The sequence below is a fragment of the Vicugna pacos genome, chromosome 23, assembly GCF_048564905.1.
Source record: "Vicugna pacos chromosome 23, VicPac4, whole genome shotgun sequence".
In the NCBI taxonomy this organism is placed as follows: domain Eukaryota; kingdom Metazoa; phylum Chordata; class Mammalia; order Artiodactyla; family Camelidae; genus Vicugna; species Vicugna pacos.
In genome coordinates, this window is record NC_133009.1 from 21,035,896 (window position 1) to 21,055,623 (window position 19,728).

General features: G+C 32.9%; 1 protein-coding gene across 11 annotated transcripts in view; it reads left to right on the plus strand.

The window, feature by feature from the left end:
- Positions 1-19,728, plus strand: part of CDC42BPA (CDC42 binding protein kinase alpha) — a 233,565-nt gene that overhangs the window by 172,587 nt on the left and 41,250 nt on the right. For 6 of the 11 annotated variants that reach the window (XR_012063552.1, XM_015234802.3, XM_006198817.4 and 3 more), the window contains 2 exons: positions 15,266-15,370; positions 19,263-19,346. Coding sequence is in view for 10 of the 11 variants with exons in the window: in XM_015234802.3 (XP_015090288.1) it covers positions 15,266-15,370; positions 19,263-19,346 (189 nt within the window). In the remaining variant the exon portion in view is untranslated. Of the gene's footprint in view, positions 1-549; positions 598-8,286; positions 8,326-15,265; positions 15,371-19,262; positions 19,347-19,728 lie in introns of all 11 variants that reach the window. The other 5 variants (XM_015234806.3, XM_006198818.4, XM_006198820.4 and 2 more) reach the window with 3 other exon arrangements.

The window sequence follows — 19,728 nt, forward strand, 5'->3', positions numbered from 1 at the left end:
GGTTCTTAAATTCTTGGCTAGGAAAAAATATGTAATATAAAGAATATTTTTGTCTCCAAAAATTTAAGTTAGTGATTGTGTCTTTATCAACAAATAATCATATACCTCTGTGTAAGGCACTGTGCTAGGTGCTGGAGATACAGTAGGGACCAAATTGACAAGTCCTGCCCGTCAAGAAGCTTACATTCTAGTGGGGACAATTAGAGGCAGAGATTCTGTTGTTTAACTTTTAGTTGTTACTTTCTAAATTGCTTCCATTTAATTTGATTGTTAATGATTTGCCATGAGCTTCAGTTTATTACATTTTGGGCACAGTATATGAATTATATTTCATTCCTTTGGGAAAGGGAAAAAGAATCATTCTTTAAAAAGTAATGAATTTCTAAGTCTCTTGAGAAACAATGACAGTGACTGCTTTTCTCATTTATTTATTTGAATTAATGTCATTTGCCTTTCAATTGTTTTACAAAATTTTTGATTTATTATTTGTTCTTATTAAATTGCTTCATCCATATTTTCTATTTTTTTATTGCTGTATTCGTTAAATAGGATTCCTTTTCTTCTTCCTCATCTTCACTGATTGATTTTTTGGATGACGTAAGTCTTTGATTTTCAAACCAATGCATCCTTCAGTAAAAGAGATCAGTGAATTGATATGAAGAATTTACCTAGTAATGCAGTCAGTTTTAGAAATATCACACTTGATAATATGTGAGCCAAAATGTGCTCCTTTTTATCTTAAATATTATAAAGAGTTATCATTATTAAACATAATAAAGTAAAAATGTACTTTTAAAATTGCGTTGGCCATCAGAGAATCTCTATAGTTCCATTCATTACAATAATTCTGAAGACTGGAGTGCTTGTTTGATTATTGTCACTATATAGATATATTGATATAAATAATTGCTCATTTTTGTTTTTCACAGAAATTTCTACTTCATATTTCCCTTTTCTTTTCAGCACTTTACTATTTAGTTTCTATGTTAGTTAAAAATAAACCTCTGGTGGTATAATCAGAAAAAGTGACATGTTTTATTAAATCTTCCAGTAGATTTTATTGTAACACAATAATGAGTACAAATCAATTTTTAATGCTGACAGAATTTCTCTTCTAATACGAGAAGTGATTTTAGTTAACATGTACACTATATGCACTATAAATTGACTGCATTATCATTTTCTCTCCTAAATTAATTCTATAGATTTAATAATTTAGAAGTTCCTAATGTATATCGTTCGTTCTCTTTAAAGAAAATACCTGACATATACATTCTCTCTATTCCTCATTAAATGACATAGTAACTCTTGTTGTAAAGTATTTTGTTATCCTGTTGAACATACTGTCTTTCCAGAAATTGGGAAATAAAATGGTTCAAATGCAAATATTGTGCTTATAACTGTTTTGTAAACCAGGAGAGTTCTTTAAATGTTTCATTTTTTTGTGTTTTGTTATATGTAATTCTTATATAAAGAAGAGTATTAAGCATAATTTTCTACTAAAGAAAACTCCTGATCTATAGTTTTGAAGTATTTCAAGTAATTTTTTTATTTCTTTGAAACATTTATACCAATGTATGCACCTTTTCACTCTAAATGGGCACTATTTTATTGTTCTTGAGACAAATAATTATTTTACTTAATTCCACAGTGTGATAAAGAGAGAACTCTCTTGTGTAACATTTGGTATTATAATCTGCTGTACATTTTACCTCTTCTAAAATACTCAATATGGTATTTCCATACAGATGACATTTACCTTAAAATGAATGAGAAGGAAATTTGAACAAATATTTTAATTGTTCTTTCCACTAGAAAACCATTTTCACTTTTTTCTTTCTAACGAACTCTTCTCTGCATCCCCCTTTCTCCCAAAGAAATCATAGACTATAAAACACCAGAGTAGTATTTATTTTGTAAGATAGATTAGCCTTTCTCAGCGGAAGCACACCTCAGCACACTCCTGCCTCATCTCTGCTCTTCCGCCTCCACCCACCCATAGTGTCTGAGGTTCCCACTTTCACTTTTCCTCCAGGAGTATCCTTTCTTACACTTCTATTACTCAGCATGGATTTAGTTCAGACATACTTCTAAATTGTGAAGCAGTACAAAGGAATTCCTATTGTAAACGGGAACTAAGTTCACAGAGGCTGCCAAATCTTTATGATTCAGGCTCCAGCTCTTCAAGGGCATAGTTTTTCTCTCATTTGCTTCCTAAGCACTTTTCTCTCAATTTATTGCACTTCAGCACTTAAGTTGACTCAAATCAAATCGGACTCTACCACTTTCTGGGTGTATTATTTGGAGCAAGTTATCTAACCTTTCTATGCCCCAGTTTGCTCATCTGACAAACAGGGATAATAATAATACTAATCTCATATGGTTGTTTGAGAATTTAAAGAAACAATATGTGTAATGCCCTCAATAATATTGGTTATTATTTCCTTACTCTTATTGACCAGTTCTTCTCCGTTCCTGTGTTCTCTTTAGCTTCCTTTCTTGTCCAGGAATTCAGTTTCACTTAAGTGCTTTCTTAGACTTCACTACTCAGCCTTCCACTCACCATCAATATGGATCATTATAGTTTCCTCCGTTGAATCACATTACCACTGGAAAATGATTTTTATATAATTCCCCATTTGAAAAAAAAACAACTCTATATTCTTAATTTATATTTGGTGGCATAAAACTCTTATTTCTCTTCATAATTTATAACTGTTACCATCCTTCACAGTGTATCATCCATTTCATCTTCCAAGTCATACTAGAATGGTGTTCTGAATAATGGTATTCAATCTTTGGCATGCTGGGTTCAGCATCCAAGATATTTAGTATAAAACTCAAGTTCTATAGCTTTCTTTCTCCTAGGCATTTGGATTCCTAAGGAATAAAATAAATCTTGATTGTTCTTTGTGCCAAAACTAGTTAGATTGTTGTGCATGATGTTTATAATATGTGACAGCTGCCTATAGTAAGTAGATTAACTCTTAACTGTCCTGTAGAATATATCCTCTGCTCATTCTTTTCTGTTTTCTATCTCATTACTGTCGAAAAGAAAAAGATTATGTTAAAGACCTAAAATTGAATTGCAGTTGGAATTTGTAGGTATAGGAAGGCATAAGGTTAGTTTTAAGCAAAATTGCACAAATCAAGTTTTCCCTTGGTGTCCACACATCATTGACCTTCTCCATCTGCCCCTAGTAGCCTAATGCCCTCATAGTGCCTGCCCAGTTCTTCAGAGTTTTACCACCAGTGTGTCCCCTCCTCCAAAGTTACCTTCTACTTTTTACCTTAACCCTCCCACCCAGACCTATTACATCTATAATTCCTTTACTTAAAACAGTGCACCTAATCGCTCTCCTACCTCTGATTTTTCCTCCATATATTTTGCCTATTAATTCAAAATTCAAATGAATGCTAGGATTTGGGGCAATATGAAAAGACATTTGGGGCAATGTGGGAAGACATTCGGGGCAAGATGCTTTCCTTTTAAGCTACACTGTTTAGACAACTCTTGGCAGAAGAGAAAGCATATGTGATACCAGTCCCTTCCTTCCCTCTGATTCAGGCAAAGCCGACTACATTCTCAGCACTCTGCTTCTGTAAGCGGGAGAACTTAGGCATTTAGGCTTTTCTAAATGAAGGATAATAGACTTTTGAAAGAGAAAAGAACCTTAGGAAATCTTTAGTCCGGTGGTTTTAGTCATTATTTGCCACGACACTCCCACTAATAGATAGGTTACTCTTCCATTAGTGAGAATGACTTTTTAGGGTTCTCAGTCTTTGGGGGACTAGGGAAGTGTTGATAAAGAGGTAATGTATAACATTCTTTAGGGCAGGTAAAAGGGGTTTTAGGAGAAACTGAGACCATTTTGATAAGTGATCTCTTGGGTAAGGCATTTGCATATGAGATTTTAAGACAGCAGTGGAACAGATACCAGAATCCCATCTGCTGTGGAAATTATTTCCTCTTTTACCCTCATCTTTCTTCTCACCCCCACATGCCCAATCTAGACTGCCTGTGATTACTGCATATTAGGCCCAGCTTCATCCTCCAGGTAACAGTTGGGGAGCAAATGGAGCACAGCAGCTTGGGTTTTCCCCCATCTGTTCCCTGCATTCCAATGGTAACAGATCTAGGGATCATCAGACCAAGCTTACAGGAACTTTCTCTTCTGTTCAGTTTATTTTTTTCTTTTCAAATGAACCCCCAAAATGCTTGACTTGACTGTGTTAAGGGGATACTAATTACAGTTATATAAATGAATTAGTTGCTGTTTATATTTGATAAACATATTGACATATATTAAATATATTCCAGGTAAGTTTTGAGTTTTATTAAATTACAGTTCTATACTCTGTTCATTTAGCCTAAGTTCACAAAAATGGAAATTGTCCACTTATCTGGCAAATGAGAATGTATCAACTTGCTTTTTGGAGATTGTCTTACTCTAGTGTACTGAAGAAAGAGTAAATCAAGGAGTTAAAGCTCCAGGATGAAAAGGTCAGACATAAAGGAATAGAGATAGTACTTATAGTCCAACTGCCCCGGCCTCCTAATATTGTGTTCTTTTCTTGGATCTGGTGTATTAAGAGAAGAACTGTCTGAGCATATTGGCAGGCTGAGTTCCACTCTTGGTTTTGGCCTCATATAAAATCTTAACTAAGGCCTCCCAGAATAATTACTGTCAGCCCTGGCTCCTAACTTCCTTCATTCATCTCTTGTTTTTAACATTGTTCTCTCCCCTGGCTTCTTTCCTATTGTCTCGTAACCAATCACAGAAATCTGAGGCTTGGCAGCATAGTTTTAGCTGTATCTGGGAAAAGTTTATCATACATGAGAATCAATGGAAGATGAAATTCTAAAACATGCATTGTAAAGATTTTTTTTTAATCCTATGACCAAAGCTAGGCCTAGATCCTTCTGAGTAATTATGGCATTCCTATAATTTCCTCCTTCAATTCCTGTTTTTTGAAACTTCCACATATTAAGTACAACCTGACTTGAAACTCTCACATTTCAGAAGATTGTCATATGTAGTCCTTCTCTAATTTAGGCAATATGTTATATTGTATATTATATATCATATTTTATAATATATTTGGTCAATCTAGAGGGAGAGAACCATAACTACATAGTCTTTTACCTCATCAGTATTTTATTAAATAAGACCTCTGAAATTCATTAATTGAACCTTAAAATCTATTAGCCAAATTGTGTGTCCATAAGATAGCTTAACTTCTTTTGATTTCTGTATATGTGCTTACTTCCATAATCAGCCTTAAAGTTCTGTGTGGCAATTTATAAACCTAAGTTTAAAACCATATTTTTAAATGGTATATGATTGCATGTTAAGAAAATGTACTGGTTTTCAGTGCTTGCTGTGAAATCAATTTCAGTGTTTATAGAAAAGCATGATGTGTTTGGGTGTGTGCAAGAGACTGTATCTGTGTTTTACCTTAATTGCACCATCAGGAAAGTGTAATTCGCCCTTTTCTACTGAAAACATAAAAAATAGTCTAATTTCTCAGTAGCCACTTGGGTAAGAACATTATTACAATGGTGATTTAGTATCTCTGTTAGCTTAGTGTTAAATGCCAGCTTAGACAGCGTGTTGTCCTTCATATACAAAAACAGTTTTGAGAGACATTTTGACTTGCTTTTGGTATAGTGGTAGTATATTTACTTTGAGCTATTCATTCTCTGTTTCATGGTTTTAACACACTCTAGACTTTTGTCAAGGAGTATGGATAGCCGAAAAGTAAGAGTTTTTCTATGTTAAATATTTTCATGCTTTTTATATGTGTGGTACTCCAGTGTACAAAGTAGTAGATACTAAGATAAATTAGACGTAAAAGTAGACCTCAAGATGCTTATCTTATTATTAAAAAATTAAATAGAGTTATATGAAGTATAAAATGATAAATGCCATAAGAAATATTTGGGTTAAATATTATGGACTTTCAGAAGGCATCATTCAATATTTATTAAGAATTTTTAAATTTATAAGCTTTACACTAAGCATAATAATATAACATTTTCTACCCTTAAGTATCTGAGTCTTGTGGAAAAGAAGCATCTAAACAAGTAATTATAACACCAATGAAGTACAATAGTAAAAGATATGGGCTGCATATCATGACAGTATAAAGGAGAAATTATGGAGTTTAGGTTTTATCAGTCCCATGTGTAATAATTATTAAAAGGTTTAACAGAGAAAAAAGGTGACCAGCTTCATTTTGGACAAGTTAAGCTTGAGATGCCTGAGAGATATCCATGTGGAGATGTCCATTAGATACTTTTCTAGATAAGTCAGAAGTTTAAGGAAAAGGAATGAACTGGCAATAGAAATTTGGAAATAATGCGCCTAGTTGAAAGTAAATCGAGATCTCCCAGCAAGAGATTGTGGCAGGAGAAAAGTAGTGAGTCAGAACAGAAACCTGGGGATCTCTCACATTGAGAAGGGGATGGACGAATAGGACTCCACAAAAGAGAAGTAGGAGCAGTGGCCGCAGGAGGTGAAGTTAATCAGGAAAGTGTCATGTCACAAAAACTGAGGGAGCACAGATTTTTAGGAGGGAATGGTCAGCAGCCTCAGGTACAGCCAAGATGTCTGATAGCATAGGACAGACAGGAAATGCTGATCCTATCAGCATTTCGTTAGAGCAGTTCAAGCGGAAGCCAAATTGTACTGTACTGAGAAGTGAATTGAAACTCTTGGAAGTAAAGACTGATTATACCATTTTGGGAAGTCTGACTGAGAAGGTTTGAATTCCAGCCCCACCTCTGTTTTGTGACCTGTTGCAGGTTAATCTGTTTCCTTCATGTTTAAATGGGGATCATAATACCTACCTTACAGGGTGTCTATGAGAATTAAAAGAGTTAATATATATAAAGCATTTTGAAAAGTACCTGTGTATATTTTACACATGACAAATGTTAGCTATTATCATTATTAAGGAGAAGACAGGAGAGATTAAATGTTAGCTAGCGGAAGGGTGGAGGATGGAATTGTTTGGTTGTTTGGTTTGGGAGAGTGTGGAGGGAGACAGATACTTCTTATTAATAACTGATGGAATATAACCAGGTTTGAATCTGAGACTTTAGCCACTACCAGAAGACTGACTGGACTAAGGTGAACCTGTTCAGAAATCTGCAGACCTGCAGATCCTGGTTTGCTGTTAACTCGTTGGGAGATCATGTTCAAGTCACCTTCCATACCAGTTTCCTATAGAAAGAAAGAATAGTTCCTGTTTACCAATCTGCCAGAGTTTGGGACAGAGAAAACTGATAATCTTGAGTGATGTTTCCTATCCTTGAAGTTTTCTCTGATATCTTCTGTAAGTCCTGTAGACTCAGTTTATAAATTCCATCTTCTAGGTCCCCATAAAAATCTTGAACTTCCTCCTCTAGGTTCCCATACAATCTTTGTACATATCCTCATTATAGCATTTGTCGCATTGTTTATGGCTTGATGTCTTCCCCACTAGTCTGTGAACTGCCATGCCCTCTTTTATCTGTTAAGTACCTGACTTATTGTAAACCCTCAGTAAATATCAGGTTGGATTGAATGTAGGAAATTGCCTGAATTGTACATATGGTTTGTATTTGTGAGGCTCTATTGCTTGAGCATCACAAATTTCAAAAACTTGAAAAATATTTTTGTATAATTATTATCTACTTATTGTTATTGTTACTCTTTCCTATTACTTAATTCTTTAATGTCAGAAAGGTGAAGGTGCCTCTTTTGATTTAGCCTAGTATCTAGTTAGGATGGACCGTATTGTTGAAGTAACTGTTTCAGAAGTATTGATTCATCATGAAGAATTCTAAAAGCCTGATTTAGCCCTTATCATTTAAAAGAATCATCTTTGAAAGGAGAATTTGGTAGATAAATGTCTGAAGCAAGACTAGTTAATTAAATATTTTATTAAGCACTAACTAGCACTAAATCAGAATTGTTTAGATCCTTTTTGTGCTCCCGTATGGTTGCCACTACCAGCCTTTACAGAAAAAAAAATTGACCATAGCTTGATGGAGTATTATTTGGTGGGTCACTGCGCAAGGTCCAATGGAAATTTTGTTACCACTCTTAGACCTAGCCTGAGCAACTATTTCTTTACATTCCTATTTTCCAGTTTTTCCTGAAAATACATGTACTTTCAACCTATCAAAAATGTCTTTATATGTCTGTTTATATATTTTGTCTGTTAATACAGTATTAGTCATTGAGAATCATGCGTGTAAGTTATTTGTAACGTAGTATTCTCCTTTCTTTGTTGAAGCGCTCTCCATCCTGTACTCCAGCTAGCAAAGGCAGACGTGTAAGAGACTATATTGCACCTTGTGTGCCATTCCGATGCCCTCTACCCTCTTATCCTTTTTGCCTGTGGTTGCAGTACATGCTACCGTTTTGTGATGTATTATTACATTTATTGCATGCTTTGTGCTGCTGCTCCTGCTATTGCTATTCTGCTTTTCTGTATTTTCTTTCCTTTTCTTTTTCTTTTTTGGCTTTGGCCGCAAAGCTTTAGGAATGTTCATATAAATTTCTGTAACCAAACTACTGAAACTTTAAGGTATCTTTTTTTATTTTGATTGGGTAAAGTTTTGATCCTAAAGTATACTTCCAAATTGGTCATGTACAAAGTAAATTAGTTTCTAAGTAACAGTCTGATGTAAGCAATTATGTAGAGAGTCTTAGAAATTTTAATTACGTAGAAAGAAAAATTGATAATTCATATTATGCAAAACTCAAAAAGATTTGGGACAAGTTACTGACTATAAGTTTATGTAAATCAGTTCTGGAGAAATCTTTGATTTTTTTAATGTAGTTCAAAGTAATATGCCCAAATATCTTATATTTATAGATTTGAGGCAGTGATGTTGGTAATAAGTCATTTATGGTCTAAGATATTGCCAAGATTTTAAAAATATTTATAGCATTCTCAATATATGTACTGACAACAAACTATAAACATCTTCGTATGCTAAGGCTCGGTCAGTGTTTCTCAGTCTTAAATGGGTCAGCCTGTATCCTGCAAGATTCTGATATGCCTAGAATGGGGAATCTATTTATGAAAAGGTCTCAAATTTTTCTAAACCAGCCTCCACCCCAGCACCCATATACATACATACATTCAGACTCACTAGTTGAGAAGCAGTGGGCTAGCTGACACTCTTTGCTCTGGTTTTCATGTGCAATGTAAGTAATAACATTTAAAAGGAAAATCTGTCATAGACACAGGTTTTAAATTTTCACTTGTCAGCTTCATGATCATTGATGTTAATCAACACCTTATATCCAGACTTCTTGGACTGGGAAAATTCTAAATCAGGGAATGAATGAGAAGCAGTAGAGTAACCCACTGCATACTGTGCTGTTACCTTTCTGGTGTGATGAAGAGTTGATTGTAAAATTAACATGATTAGTCCTAATATAGCACATATTTCCAAACTACTGTCTAAAAATGAATAAGCAATTCAGATACTGGTGGTATGGCCAGTAAACCCCAACTTTCAACTGATACCTCATTAATTGATGAAGTTTATGAAAAGATTGCTGGTCAGCTGACTTACTAATTATTTTGACATTTGTAGAGAGTTAAAACCATTGAGTATTTGGATTTATCCAATTTGAGTATGTATTAATTATATCATGTAACCTCTAGAAGGGAAGACCAAAATGTTGTTGCCCAGTTATGTTAGGTTCAAATCATCAGGCTGTGAATTGACTACATTTTTAGCTATCTGTTTTTGAATAAGATTATCGTTCACAGAGGTTTTATTTTTCTGGTTCAGTTTATCGTAGAATAATCATGTCTCTTGCTTTGTAGACTTGTAGGGCTTTGGCCACCCAGGATATTTATGTGAGTCTGAAACAAGGAAGACTTTCTGAGGGAAACAGCTGTTATAAGGCCCCTGCTCTTTAGTCTGTGTTATTCCAAATTATAAATGTATTTATTCTGTAGGATATAAACAAGCCACACTTAACCAGAGCCTATTGACTTATAATTATATGTGATTTTTTTTATTGCAGATGTGATAGGCTTGGTAATTTGCTTTCCAGGCTTCCTTTAATTTTTTTTATTTATTGAGTATTTGACAGATAAGCTACTGAAAAGTGGTAATGTTTATGAGGAAGATGATTGAAGAATTACCAATTTTTCGACAGTTAGTAATAGAATAGTGAGGAACCTCACTAGTTCCTGGGAACATCCATATATTGAGTAGGACACAAATAGTTACCATTCCTAACAGTGGCCTTGAATCTAACAATGGCATACAATTTTATGTTACATAGTGTGTTTTTAGATAAGAAATATATATATAATACTGTCATAAATTTAAAATTCTCTAAGTGACTGTGAAATGTCATATAAGTGAGGTATATATTTTTATTTCCAATGTGCTCTAAAGCCTCATTTAAAATTTGAATATTTATGTTCTTTATAAGTGGTGTTGTTTAATTAATTACAGTATAAGAAAGATTTGTTATTAATATGATTGTTAATGTCTGAATATGAGTGACTGTGGAAAGGTTCATAGGGTTTTCACTAATAGTGAGAAATAATGAGTGTCTTTTAGATAATTCCTTTAGAGTTTAAAGCAGAGCTAACTTTCTTTTATGTTTTTTTAAGAAAATTTGTAAATTCTCCAAAGTAGGTATTCAAATCAGTAAATTGAAAATAAGGAGAAATTTTCATAAAAAGAAATGTTGTATCATTTGTAACTAATAAGAATACATTTATTAGCCATAACCTTCAGTAACTTATGATTTATTTTCAAATGATAAGATGTATTTACTGTTGTCCAGATGATATAGTATAATACTGTTTTTTAGTCATAAGCTTAATTAATGAAAATAACTTTATCACTAAAAGTTTGAGTTTATAAAGTGTTTCTGAATATAAAAAGATTGGATTACTTGCCACTTTGTTTCCAAAATACTTCTAGCTAAAGGATAAAGAAAATTGATGGAAATTGGATTTTTTCTGTTAGAGTTTTATATTTACCAATACGAAACATGTTAGATGTAAGCTATTTTTTAATCTGTATCAAGTCCATATCCAATCTTGGTATCTTTTTATTGTAAAACCAGTTTTCTTATACAAATGTTTTGCTACTTGCATTTGCTCAAATCTATAATTATTCTTAGAATAGAAAAGACCTGTGGAGACATATTCAAAATAAGTAATTTTGGTCTTTATTATTTATAGGAGGACCATACTGCATAATTTGAGAAATTCTTGATTAGTGGGTTATCTAAAAATCAAATCTGAGCCAGGGCAGGAGAAAAACTTCTATTTTACCATACTGCTCTAAAAATACATTTTGTGGCTAATTCAGTAGAGAAGTCCTAATAAACTCAGGAAATGCTATGGACTTTTTATACATGATAATGTTATGCATTGTGGACAGAATGCTGATATTCAGTTTTTCTGCCTTTTTTTCCCCAAACAGTAGATCAGTAAGAAAAATGACATTATAGTAGATGTTTCTAATGCCTATTCATCAGAATAACTCCTTAAAGCATGTTTACTTAGAAGAAAGAATTAGTTAACCAAAAAATAGAAAAAAAAGTCACATTTACATAAAGATGTTCCTTATTTTTCTCAGTAGATTGCTGTTTAGAAATATTAAATGAATTGCTTATACTATTTATTTAAGATTTGTTTCCAAGATCTTCCTTTGGATAATATCAAAATATAATATATGTCCAATTAATATTAGCTACTTATTATTTTCATTATTATTTATTATTATTTCCATAATCTTAAACCCAATTATGAATTATAATATCTCTACTATTTATGTATGTCATATTTATTAGCTTTTCCTGAATTATTAATTTAAGTCATTGCTTACATTTAATGCTATAATTTTTTATAACCCAAAGAATTTTCTAACTTCCTTGGCTTTAATGTAACAATGATTATATTTGCTTCAAAGGTAAAAATAACTAATATGCTATTAATCAATTGCTTTGCTGTCATATATCTGAATCATTGCCAATTAATTATTAAAATTAATTTTAGGCTGTCTGCAAATCCTGGCATATAGTCATTAAGTATTCTGAAAGTTTAGTAAAATTAATTATTTTTTAGTGGATAGAATAAACCATCAATTATAAATGCATTTGTAAGCATGTAATTATGGAGAAAATTAGTAACATCTTGAAAGCCATGGTCGTGTTGGTGATCATTAACACTTTGATAAGAAAATATGTTAAGTGCTATTGTATTTTTCTTGTTATTGGTAACCTTTTAAGATACTGTTAACACAGGTAGTAATCCAGGAAGGAAATAAAGTATTAGTCTATTAATCTAATTAGCTGTTAGCTTCTACTAGAATCTTCTAAAAGACCTGGAAATTTTTTTAGAGTTTGATATTCAAAACTTTTTTGCCATGAGTTTATTCATCTTTACCAAACTTTTGTGTCCTTGTCTTTATGAGAAACACACTTGGAAACTAAAGTGGTAATTTTTAAACTTCACTTATATATGCATGGGCTTTTTTAAATCTCAGTATCATTGTAAATGGCATAGTTCAACTCTTTAATATGGTCAGTTAATACCATCTCAAAATATTATTTTAATATTTCTTATTTTTAATTTTATTTAACAAAACTAACTTGATTTTGTTCAATCTCTGGAATCTATTTTTGCTTTAAGAGCATAAAGCTACAAAAAGCTAGTGTGGGAATTTTTGTTACTCTGGCTACAATTAGGATGGTTTATTTTTTAAATTTAAATGTTTTATACTTCTAAATAACCAATTTTAACCTCCTTCAGCTAAGAAAATCATTTAAAAGTTTATCCTCATTTCTGTTGTTTTCTTTCATTTTATTGATGAGTAAAAACTTGTTAGGAGAAAAAGATTTATAAAATGACAGTAATTCTTCAGAAGGGCCAGTGAAGTATGCACTAAAAGCCTCAGTCATTCCTTAAAAATCACTGATTTGTGTAATCACGGATTAAACTGTGGTAGTTTTTCTTTGCCAGTATCACATTGTCATAATGTCGCATTTTCGTAGGGTCATGAAACATGCTAGTAAATGTTTTGATGACCAACATGATTTTTAGAATTGGTGATTTTCTTGAGTAAACCTCCCGTTAAAGTACATATTGGCAGAATGGCTTTAAGGCAGTGTGTTCTAATTTCAGCACAAGAAAGTATATGAAACAATATGCTCAACTTCCATCAGCATGTCTTCACATGGCACCAAAAACAGGTCTGCTTTAAAATTTTAGCCAGTATTATTGGAAACAACAATCTCTTGCCTTTCCCATTTTTGAAGAGTTTTTGAAGTAGTTGGACCTAAAGGTACAAAGCCACTATATTAACTATATTAATTTTCTCCTGCCAGAAAATTTTCATGGTCTTGCTCACTGTCTTATTTTAAAATCTACTTCGACTAATACAGAACCAAATTGTTTCTGAATTCTCTTTATTGCTTTTTTTTTTTAACATAGCATTAGGCTTCACATAGGAACTTTTGGTTTTATGCCTTTTAATTAAGCTATGGGTAAAAAGCTTTTGTATGACAAGTCAGAATCTTAAATTTTCTTGAAATAACCCAATTTTGTACACATAGCAAGTCCCGTACTTGGACACTTCTTTAAAACTTGATGAGATCATTAACTCTAGATTATTTGAGTCAGTTTTAAATTCTTATTAGTATAAAATATATCAATAATGCTTTGCTTATCAATTCCATTTTAACTGAACCCACTCCCCCTCGAACTTTTATTCAGCTTGCAATTTATATAATCTTAGGGAAACGAGAAGGAGATTTTTAGAAAATAAAAGACATTTCTGCCTTATTCTCAGCGTAGAGTCATATTTCAGATTAACAGTTTAGACTGATAGCCTACTCCATGGCTCTCCTTCAGTAAAATTATAAACTGGGCAAAATTTGTCTTGGGTCCATTTTCTTCTTTCTTTGACTCTCCTATTCCTGATCAAAGTTCATTGTCAACCTCCCTGATCACTAAATTGCTTTGAATACCTCTACTGTAGAGATGCCTTGATACCACAAAAAGAGTACTGAGTTTGGAGTCAAGAGACAGAATTCAGGCCTGGCTGTCCCACCTCATAAGGCATGCTGGTCTTATGAAATAAGCTATATCACACACAGAGAGCTGACATACAGCCGGTGTGTATCAGTTCAATAATTCCAGTTTTTTAAATATGAATTACTTCCCTAGCTGTTAGTCATAGGTGCTGCTCCAAGTCCCCTAGATGCCCTTAGGCATCTCTCCCCACTTCTCTTGAATCCAGTAGCTGAAGGCTTAAGGCCTGGCTGGTGTCCATGTTAGTCAGCCCCACTAAAGTCTTGCCTTGTGGTTAGCCAGACTACCTGCCCATGCCCACCACCCCGGGAGGCCACAGATGGGCACCAGCAATGGGTTACTCCAGTGTTTGCTGGCCTACTAGCCATTGCCTAAAACAGTAACCATAATAATAATAAAGAAAAACTTAAAAACATTTTGAGTTCATATTTAAAATTTTTAAGCTGATTGCTCCTTTTATTGATTTGTAAATCAATAAATGCTGATTTACAATTAATGCTAATCTAAGCATTGTTCCTGCTGTACAACATATTTGAAACAAATACCTTAACCTTTCCAAATTGCCTTCATTCCATTTCATTTAAAAAACCCAATCCTGATAATTTTGAAAATTGCCACACTGAATATATCATCAGTCAGTGTGCTCCACAGGATCTGTTATGCTGACTTTTAATCCACAGCATTTTCAGTTTCTAAAAACACTAGGTTGAAAGGGTGCAACTGAATATAAATTCTGGTATTTCTACTGCTGCAAAATAAAAAGGGAATTTAATATAGTGACAAGAACTGATAGGTTAGTTTCTTTTACTTTGAACTTATGCTTGGTAGAGAACCAAATTTCATTCTTATTAAAGACAAAATTATCCCTATTAAGTACTCTGCATGTATTTCACAGGTCTGATTTATTTTGTATAATACAAGTAAAGAACATACAGTAGCTCAAAGTAGGAGCTCAAGGGTGAAGATTGTAGCATTTTGTTAACCATTGTTAACCTCTGTTTACATTAAAGCTAGTGGTTATGCTTTTGTATAATGACACATCCCTAATGTGAATATTCAAATTACAGTTTATTATCCTCCTTTCTCAGGAAATGTTGTCGTGATCATGCCTTACAGAAATTTACTAAGAGCTGCACATTGTTTAAAAGTGATTTCTTGGGTTTCTGTTTTTCCTGACTTATTTTCCTAGACTGATCCCGTTGAGAACACATATGTACGGAATCCGAACGTCAAGTTTTACATCCAGTCGAGGTCCACATCTCCTTCCACATCTAGTGAAGCTGAGCCAGTTAAGGTGCCTCATTGGAGCAGTCTTGCTCCCCGACTTTTCACTTGTGTCAGGAAAGAGGGACTTGCAAAAACAAGTGAAATCTGATTTTCTTCTCTTAATCAAATGTATTGTGTAGTAAGTCACAGTATATTGGAGATCATTACATTTGATTGGTAATATAGATAGGATTATAAAACTAAAGCAGAAAATGATCCCCCAAAATTCAACCTGAAATAGACAAAAATTTTATTTAATTTTAAGAGTAGTCTTTATTTTAGATTAAGAGCTGTATAGTACAGAAGACAGAGTTATGTAGATTTTGGAGTTACCAGATACAGACTGTAGGCACGTGGCAGTGTCAGGTGCATTCTCATATTTTAATCCTTTTAATAAATCTAATCAGACATGACATAACTGTTACTTCGTAAGTAGAACTTAAACTTAACCACTGCTAGCAACTGAATGGTTTATTCTGCTAATCAGCAACAGGCATTTAACGAAATGATGCTTCTTAATAGTACAAAAACAGTGTTATATTTGCATCTTATGTAATTCAATGGTTTTAAACAGGCAGTTGGCCAATTTTCCCAGTAGAGATCATTTTCTCAACAAGTCAAAAGGGTATATTATTCCTGTGAATGCCATCCTGCCTCAAGATGAAGTTCTGATTATTTACTCAGCATTACAATTCTGGCATGACTCCTTTGCTTCCCATTTGATAATCAGAACTGTGTCTAGCATTCCAATAGAAGCAGATAGTCCCATTTGGAAAGCTGTCTGAAGTGAAGGATGAGTTGTAGTCAGATTCTGACTTGGTTTTTTCCAACCCTGTGATAGACTGTCTGAGACAGTTTAAGTTGATGATACCCTCTGCTTTTTTTAGATTATCATTGTTTAAATGTTTTGAGTTTATGCTTTTTTATTTTACTGTTAAAGTATTTCAGGCATACAGAAAATAATACCATGAATATCCATGTAAGCACCGTCTACAGATTTTACAGATAAGAACATTTTGCCCCATTTTTTTCAAATTTGTATTAAAAGAAAATATTCTATACAGTTGAAATACCTTTCCCTATACCATTCCCCTCTCTCCTTTCCCAGACGTATCTAAATACCCTGAAACTGAAATACACCCTTTCTTCCTTAGTTTTACATGTTTATTTCATTTGTATCCATAAACAATATGTAATAGTATTGTTGTACGTTTAAATTTTACACAAAGACTGTCTCCATCTCATACAGATACGTGTCTATTGAGTTCATTCATTATAACTGTTGCATAATATTTCATTGTATTAATATACTACAACTATTTATCCATTCTCCTATTGGATATTTAGTTTGTTTCCTATTTTTTACTGTTACAATCAATGCTGACATGAACATCCTAATAGCTGTCTGTTTTTGCAAATGTGCAGAGTTAGTTTAGCATATATACCAAGAAGTGGAATTACTGAGTTGTGTGGTATATACATTTTCAACTTTAACTAGATCTTGTCAAATTATTTTCCACAGTGGTTGGACCAGTTTTCACTCCCACCAGCAGTGTGTGAGTGAGTTCCCCATTTCCTCACATCCTTGCCAATCCTTGGTACTTTCAGGCATTAACTTCTGTCTATTCGATGGGTATAGAGTGGCATTTTTGTTTTAATTTGCATTTCTCTGATTTCAAGTGTTATTTAGCATCTTTTTATATGTTTATTGACTGCTGGTGATTTGCCTGTTTATGTCTTTTGTCCGTTGTTCTATGGAATTATTTTTCCTATTGTTTTGTAAGTGTCCTTAATATATTCTTAATCCCTAGCTGGCTATATGCATTGCAGATATTTTCTTCCAGTCTGTGGCTTGTTTTTGAATTTTATTTATGGTATCTTTCTGTCTTGCAACAGTTTTTATTTTACTTGTATTTATCAGTCTTAATCCTTTATGACTTCTGCTTTTTGTCTTTCTAAAACAATTCTTTTCTATGCAGCAATCATAAAGATTTTCTTCCATATTTTCTTCTAAAAGTTTTAAAATTGCTTTTACATGTTCAGAACCTTAATCAGATTAAAATGTGTTGTTATGTATTATGGGAAATGGGGTTCTAGTCTATTTTTTCTCATATGAACAACCAACTCTCCTGTATTTCCCCCGTTGACTTGTAAAGCTACCTCTGCTTTAAGTAAATGAGTCTGTTTGGGGATTCTCTATTCTCTGTCATGGTTCTTTTTGTTTTTTCTTGCACCAGCATTTCATTGTCTTAATTATTGTAGCCTTAAATTAATTCCTGATACCCGGTACGGTCATCCGCTCCCATGTACCTTGTTTTTCTTCCTTTACTTCTTGACCCATTAGTTTTACGTATGATGTTTAGGTTCAATTTATAGATTCTGTGTGAAACTTTTGATTGGATTTAATTTATAGATTAATCTAAGCAGACTTGACCTCTTTGTGATATTGAGTGTTTCCATCTATGAACATGGTATGCATATTATTTGGATACTCTTTTATATCCTTCAATAACGTTTTATTATTTTCTTCATGAATATACTCCATATTGCGTGTTAGATTTGTTCCTAGGTACCTTAAAGTTTGTATTGCTGTGGTGAATGGAATCTTTTTAAGATATATTTTCTAAATTAGGCATTGCTGTTCTTTATGAATTCTGTCAATCTTGTATTCACTCTTTTTAATTCTAAACTTCTCTTGGACTTTCTATGTAAATTCTAGTGACAACTTTGTTTCCTATGAATTGGAATCCATAGGAATAAAGAATTCCTCTTTATTAACTTTCGTGTAGGTTTTCAGTATTCTTTCAGTATTCTTTTATTTCATACTTTTATTTTAAATGTTAAATTATAAATTGGGTTCAGTACTCAAGCTATTTAAAAATAAGTTTAAATTAGAACTAAATTCACAGCTAAGTAGAAAACTCTGAGAAACCTATCTGAATTCCATTTTAAGGCTATCATGTATATAAAATATTCTGTTTTTGGAGGTTATGTAGTAACAAAGGCAAAGAGAGACCAACCATTTTTATCTTAATATTTTAGAATATTCTATAACTTTATGCAAAGCTCATTATTTCCTCTTGTTTATTTGCTTAGCGTCCTAAAAGGAAGTCATTCTTCATATCTTTTTTCTATACTTTGCTAATTAATTGATGTCTCTTTTCTCCCACCATAACATCCAGTAAAATCACCAGTTCCTTTCATTCAAAGAAATACCTTACAATAATACTCCAGAGAATAAAGATATGACTAGTAACTAAATTTCTATGTCAGTTCTTACTGCAAATAATATAAAATAACCTAACTCCTTGGAAATCACTTTCTTAACAAAAATCCCACCAATCAATCAGTCACTGTATCTCTGTCTCTCTCTCTCTCTCTCTCTCTCACTGTCTTGCTCTCTTTTTCTTTCTCTCTGCATACATGCACACAAATCCACAGAATTGTACTCCATATATATAATATGCATTCTGTATATAGAGGTCAAGGAGTGAAAAGAATTCTAAAAATTTTGATTATAAATCTTGCTAAAAACTCAGATACTTGATAGAATTATTATGACACTTTCAGTTGAACTTGAAAATTAATATCATCATTTTATGTAGGCTACATGTTATGACTTTCTTATGTTCTTCTGTAGATTCTCTTTTCCAAGTTACTTATTTTTAAATTTCCAGACTGAAATGATTTTTACTAATTGAACAAATAATTTTGTTTTGTAGCTATTTGTAAATTTTATTCAATTTGTAGATATTGTAGGCAGAAGTTTAAATTATCAACACTAAGAATTTTAGCTTCATTAATATGTTTTTTTCTTATTGTGTTTTGTTTGGCTGTATTTACATTGATTTATTTCTAGTGATGTTTGAAATAGATGGAGTGTTTTATGACATTTATTTCCTCTTTCCCCCGGGATTCAGACTGTAGATTCTACTCCACTTCCAGTTCACACACCAACCTTAAGGAAAAAGGGATGCACTGGTTCCACTGGCTTTCCACCTAAGGTACTCAATCTAATTATAAGCATGATGTGTTCTGAAAAAAAAGAGAGAGAGAGAATGGATTTCTTCTGCTTTTTGTATTTGCTATGAATTTTACTATTGGTTTCCTCAAAATTACAAACATAAAAGCTAGGAAAGAAAATAAATTCTGTATGAATGGCAGTAATCACCACTGAGAAAGGTAGAAAGAGCATGCAAAGTTTGTTTTGTTTTACTTTCATTTTCTTAAATTCAGTGTTTTGAAGTCTGTTACAACAAGGAGTAGTGCGTGGAGGGTGTACTGTAGGGAAGGCATTAAGTTGAGGCCACTTGTGGAGGAATCTAAAATTGAGCTTAATAAACCACTGAGAAAGAGAAATGTTTAGAAAAAAATTCAGGTGATTTT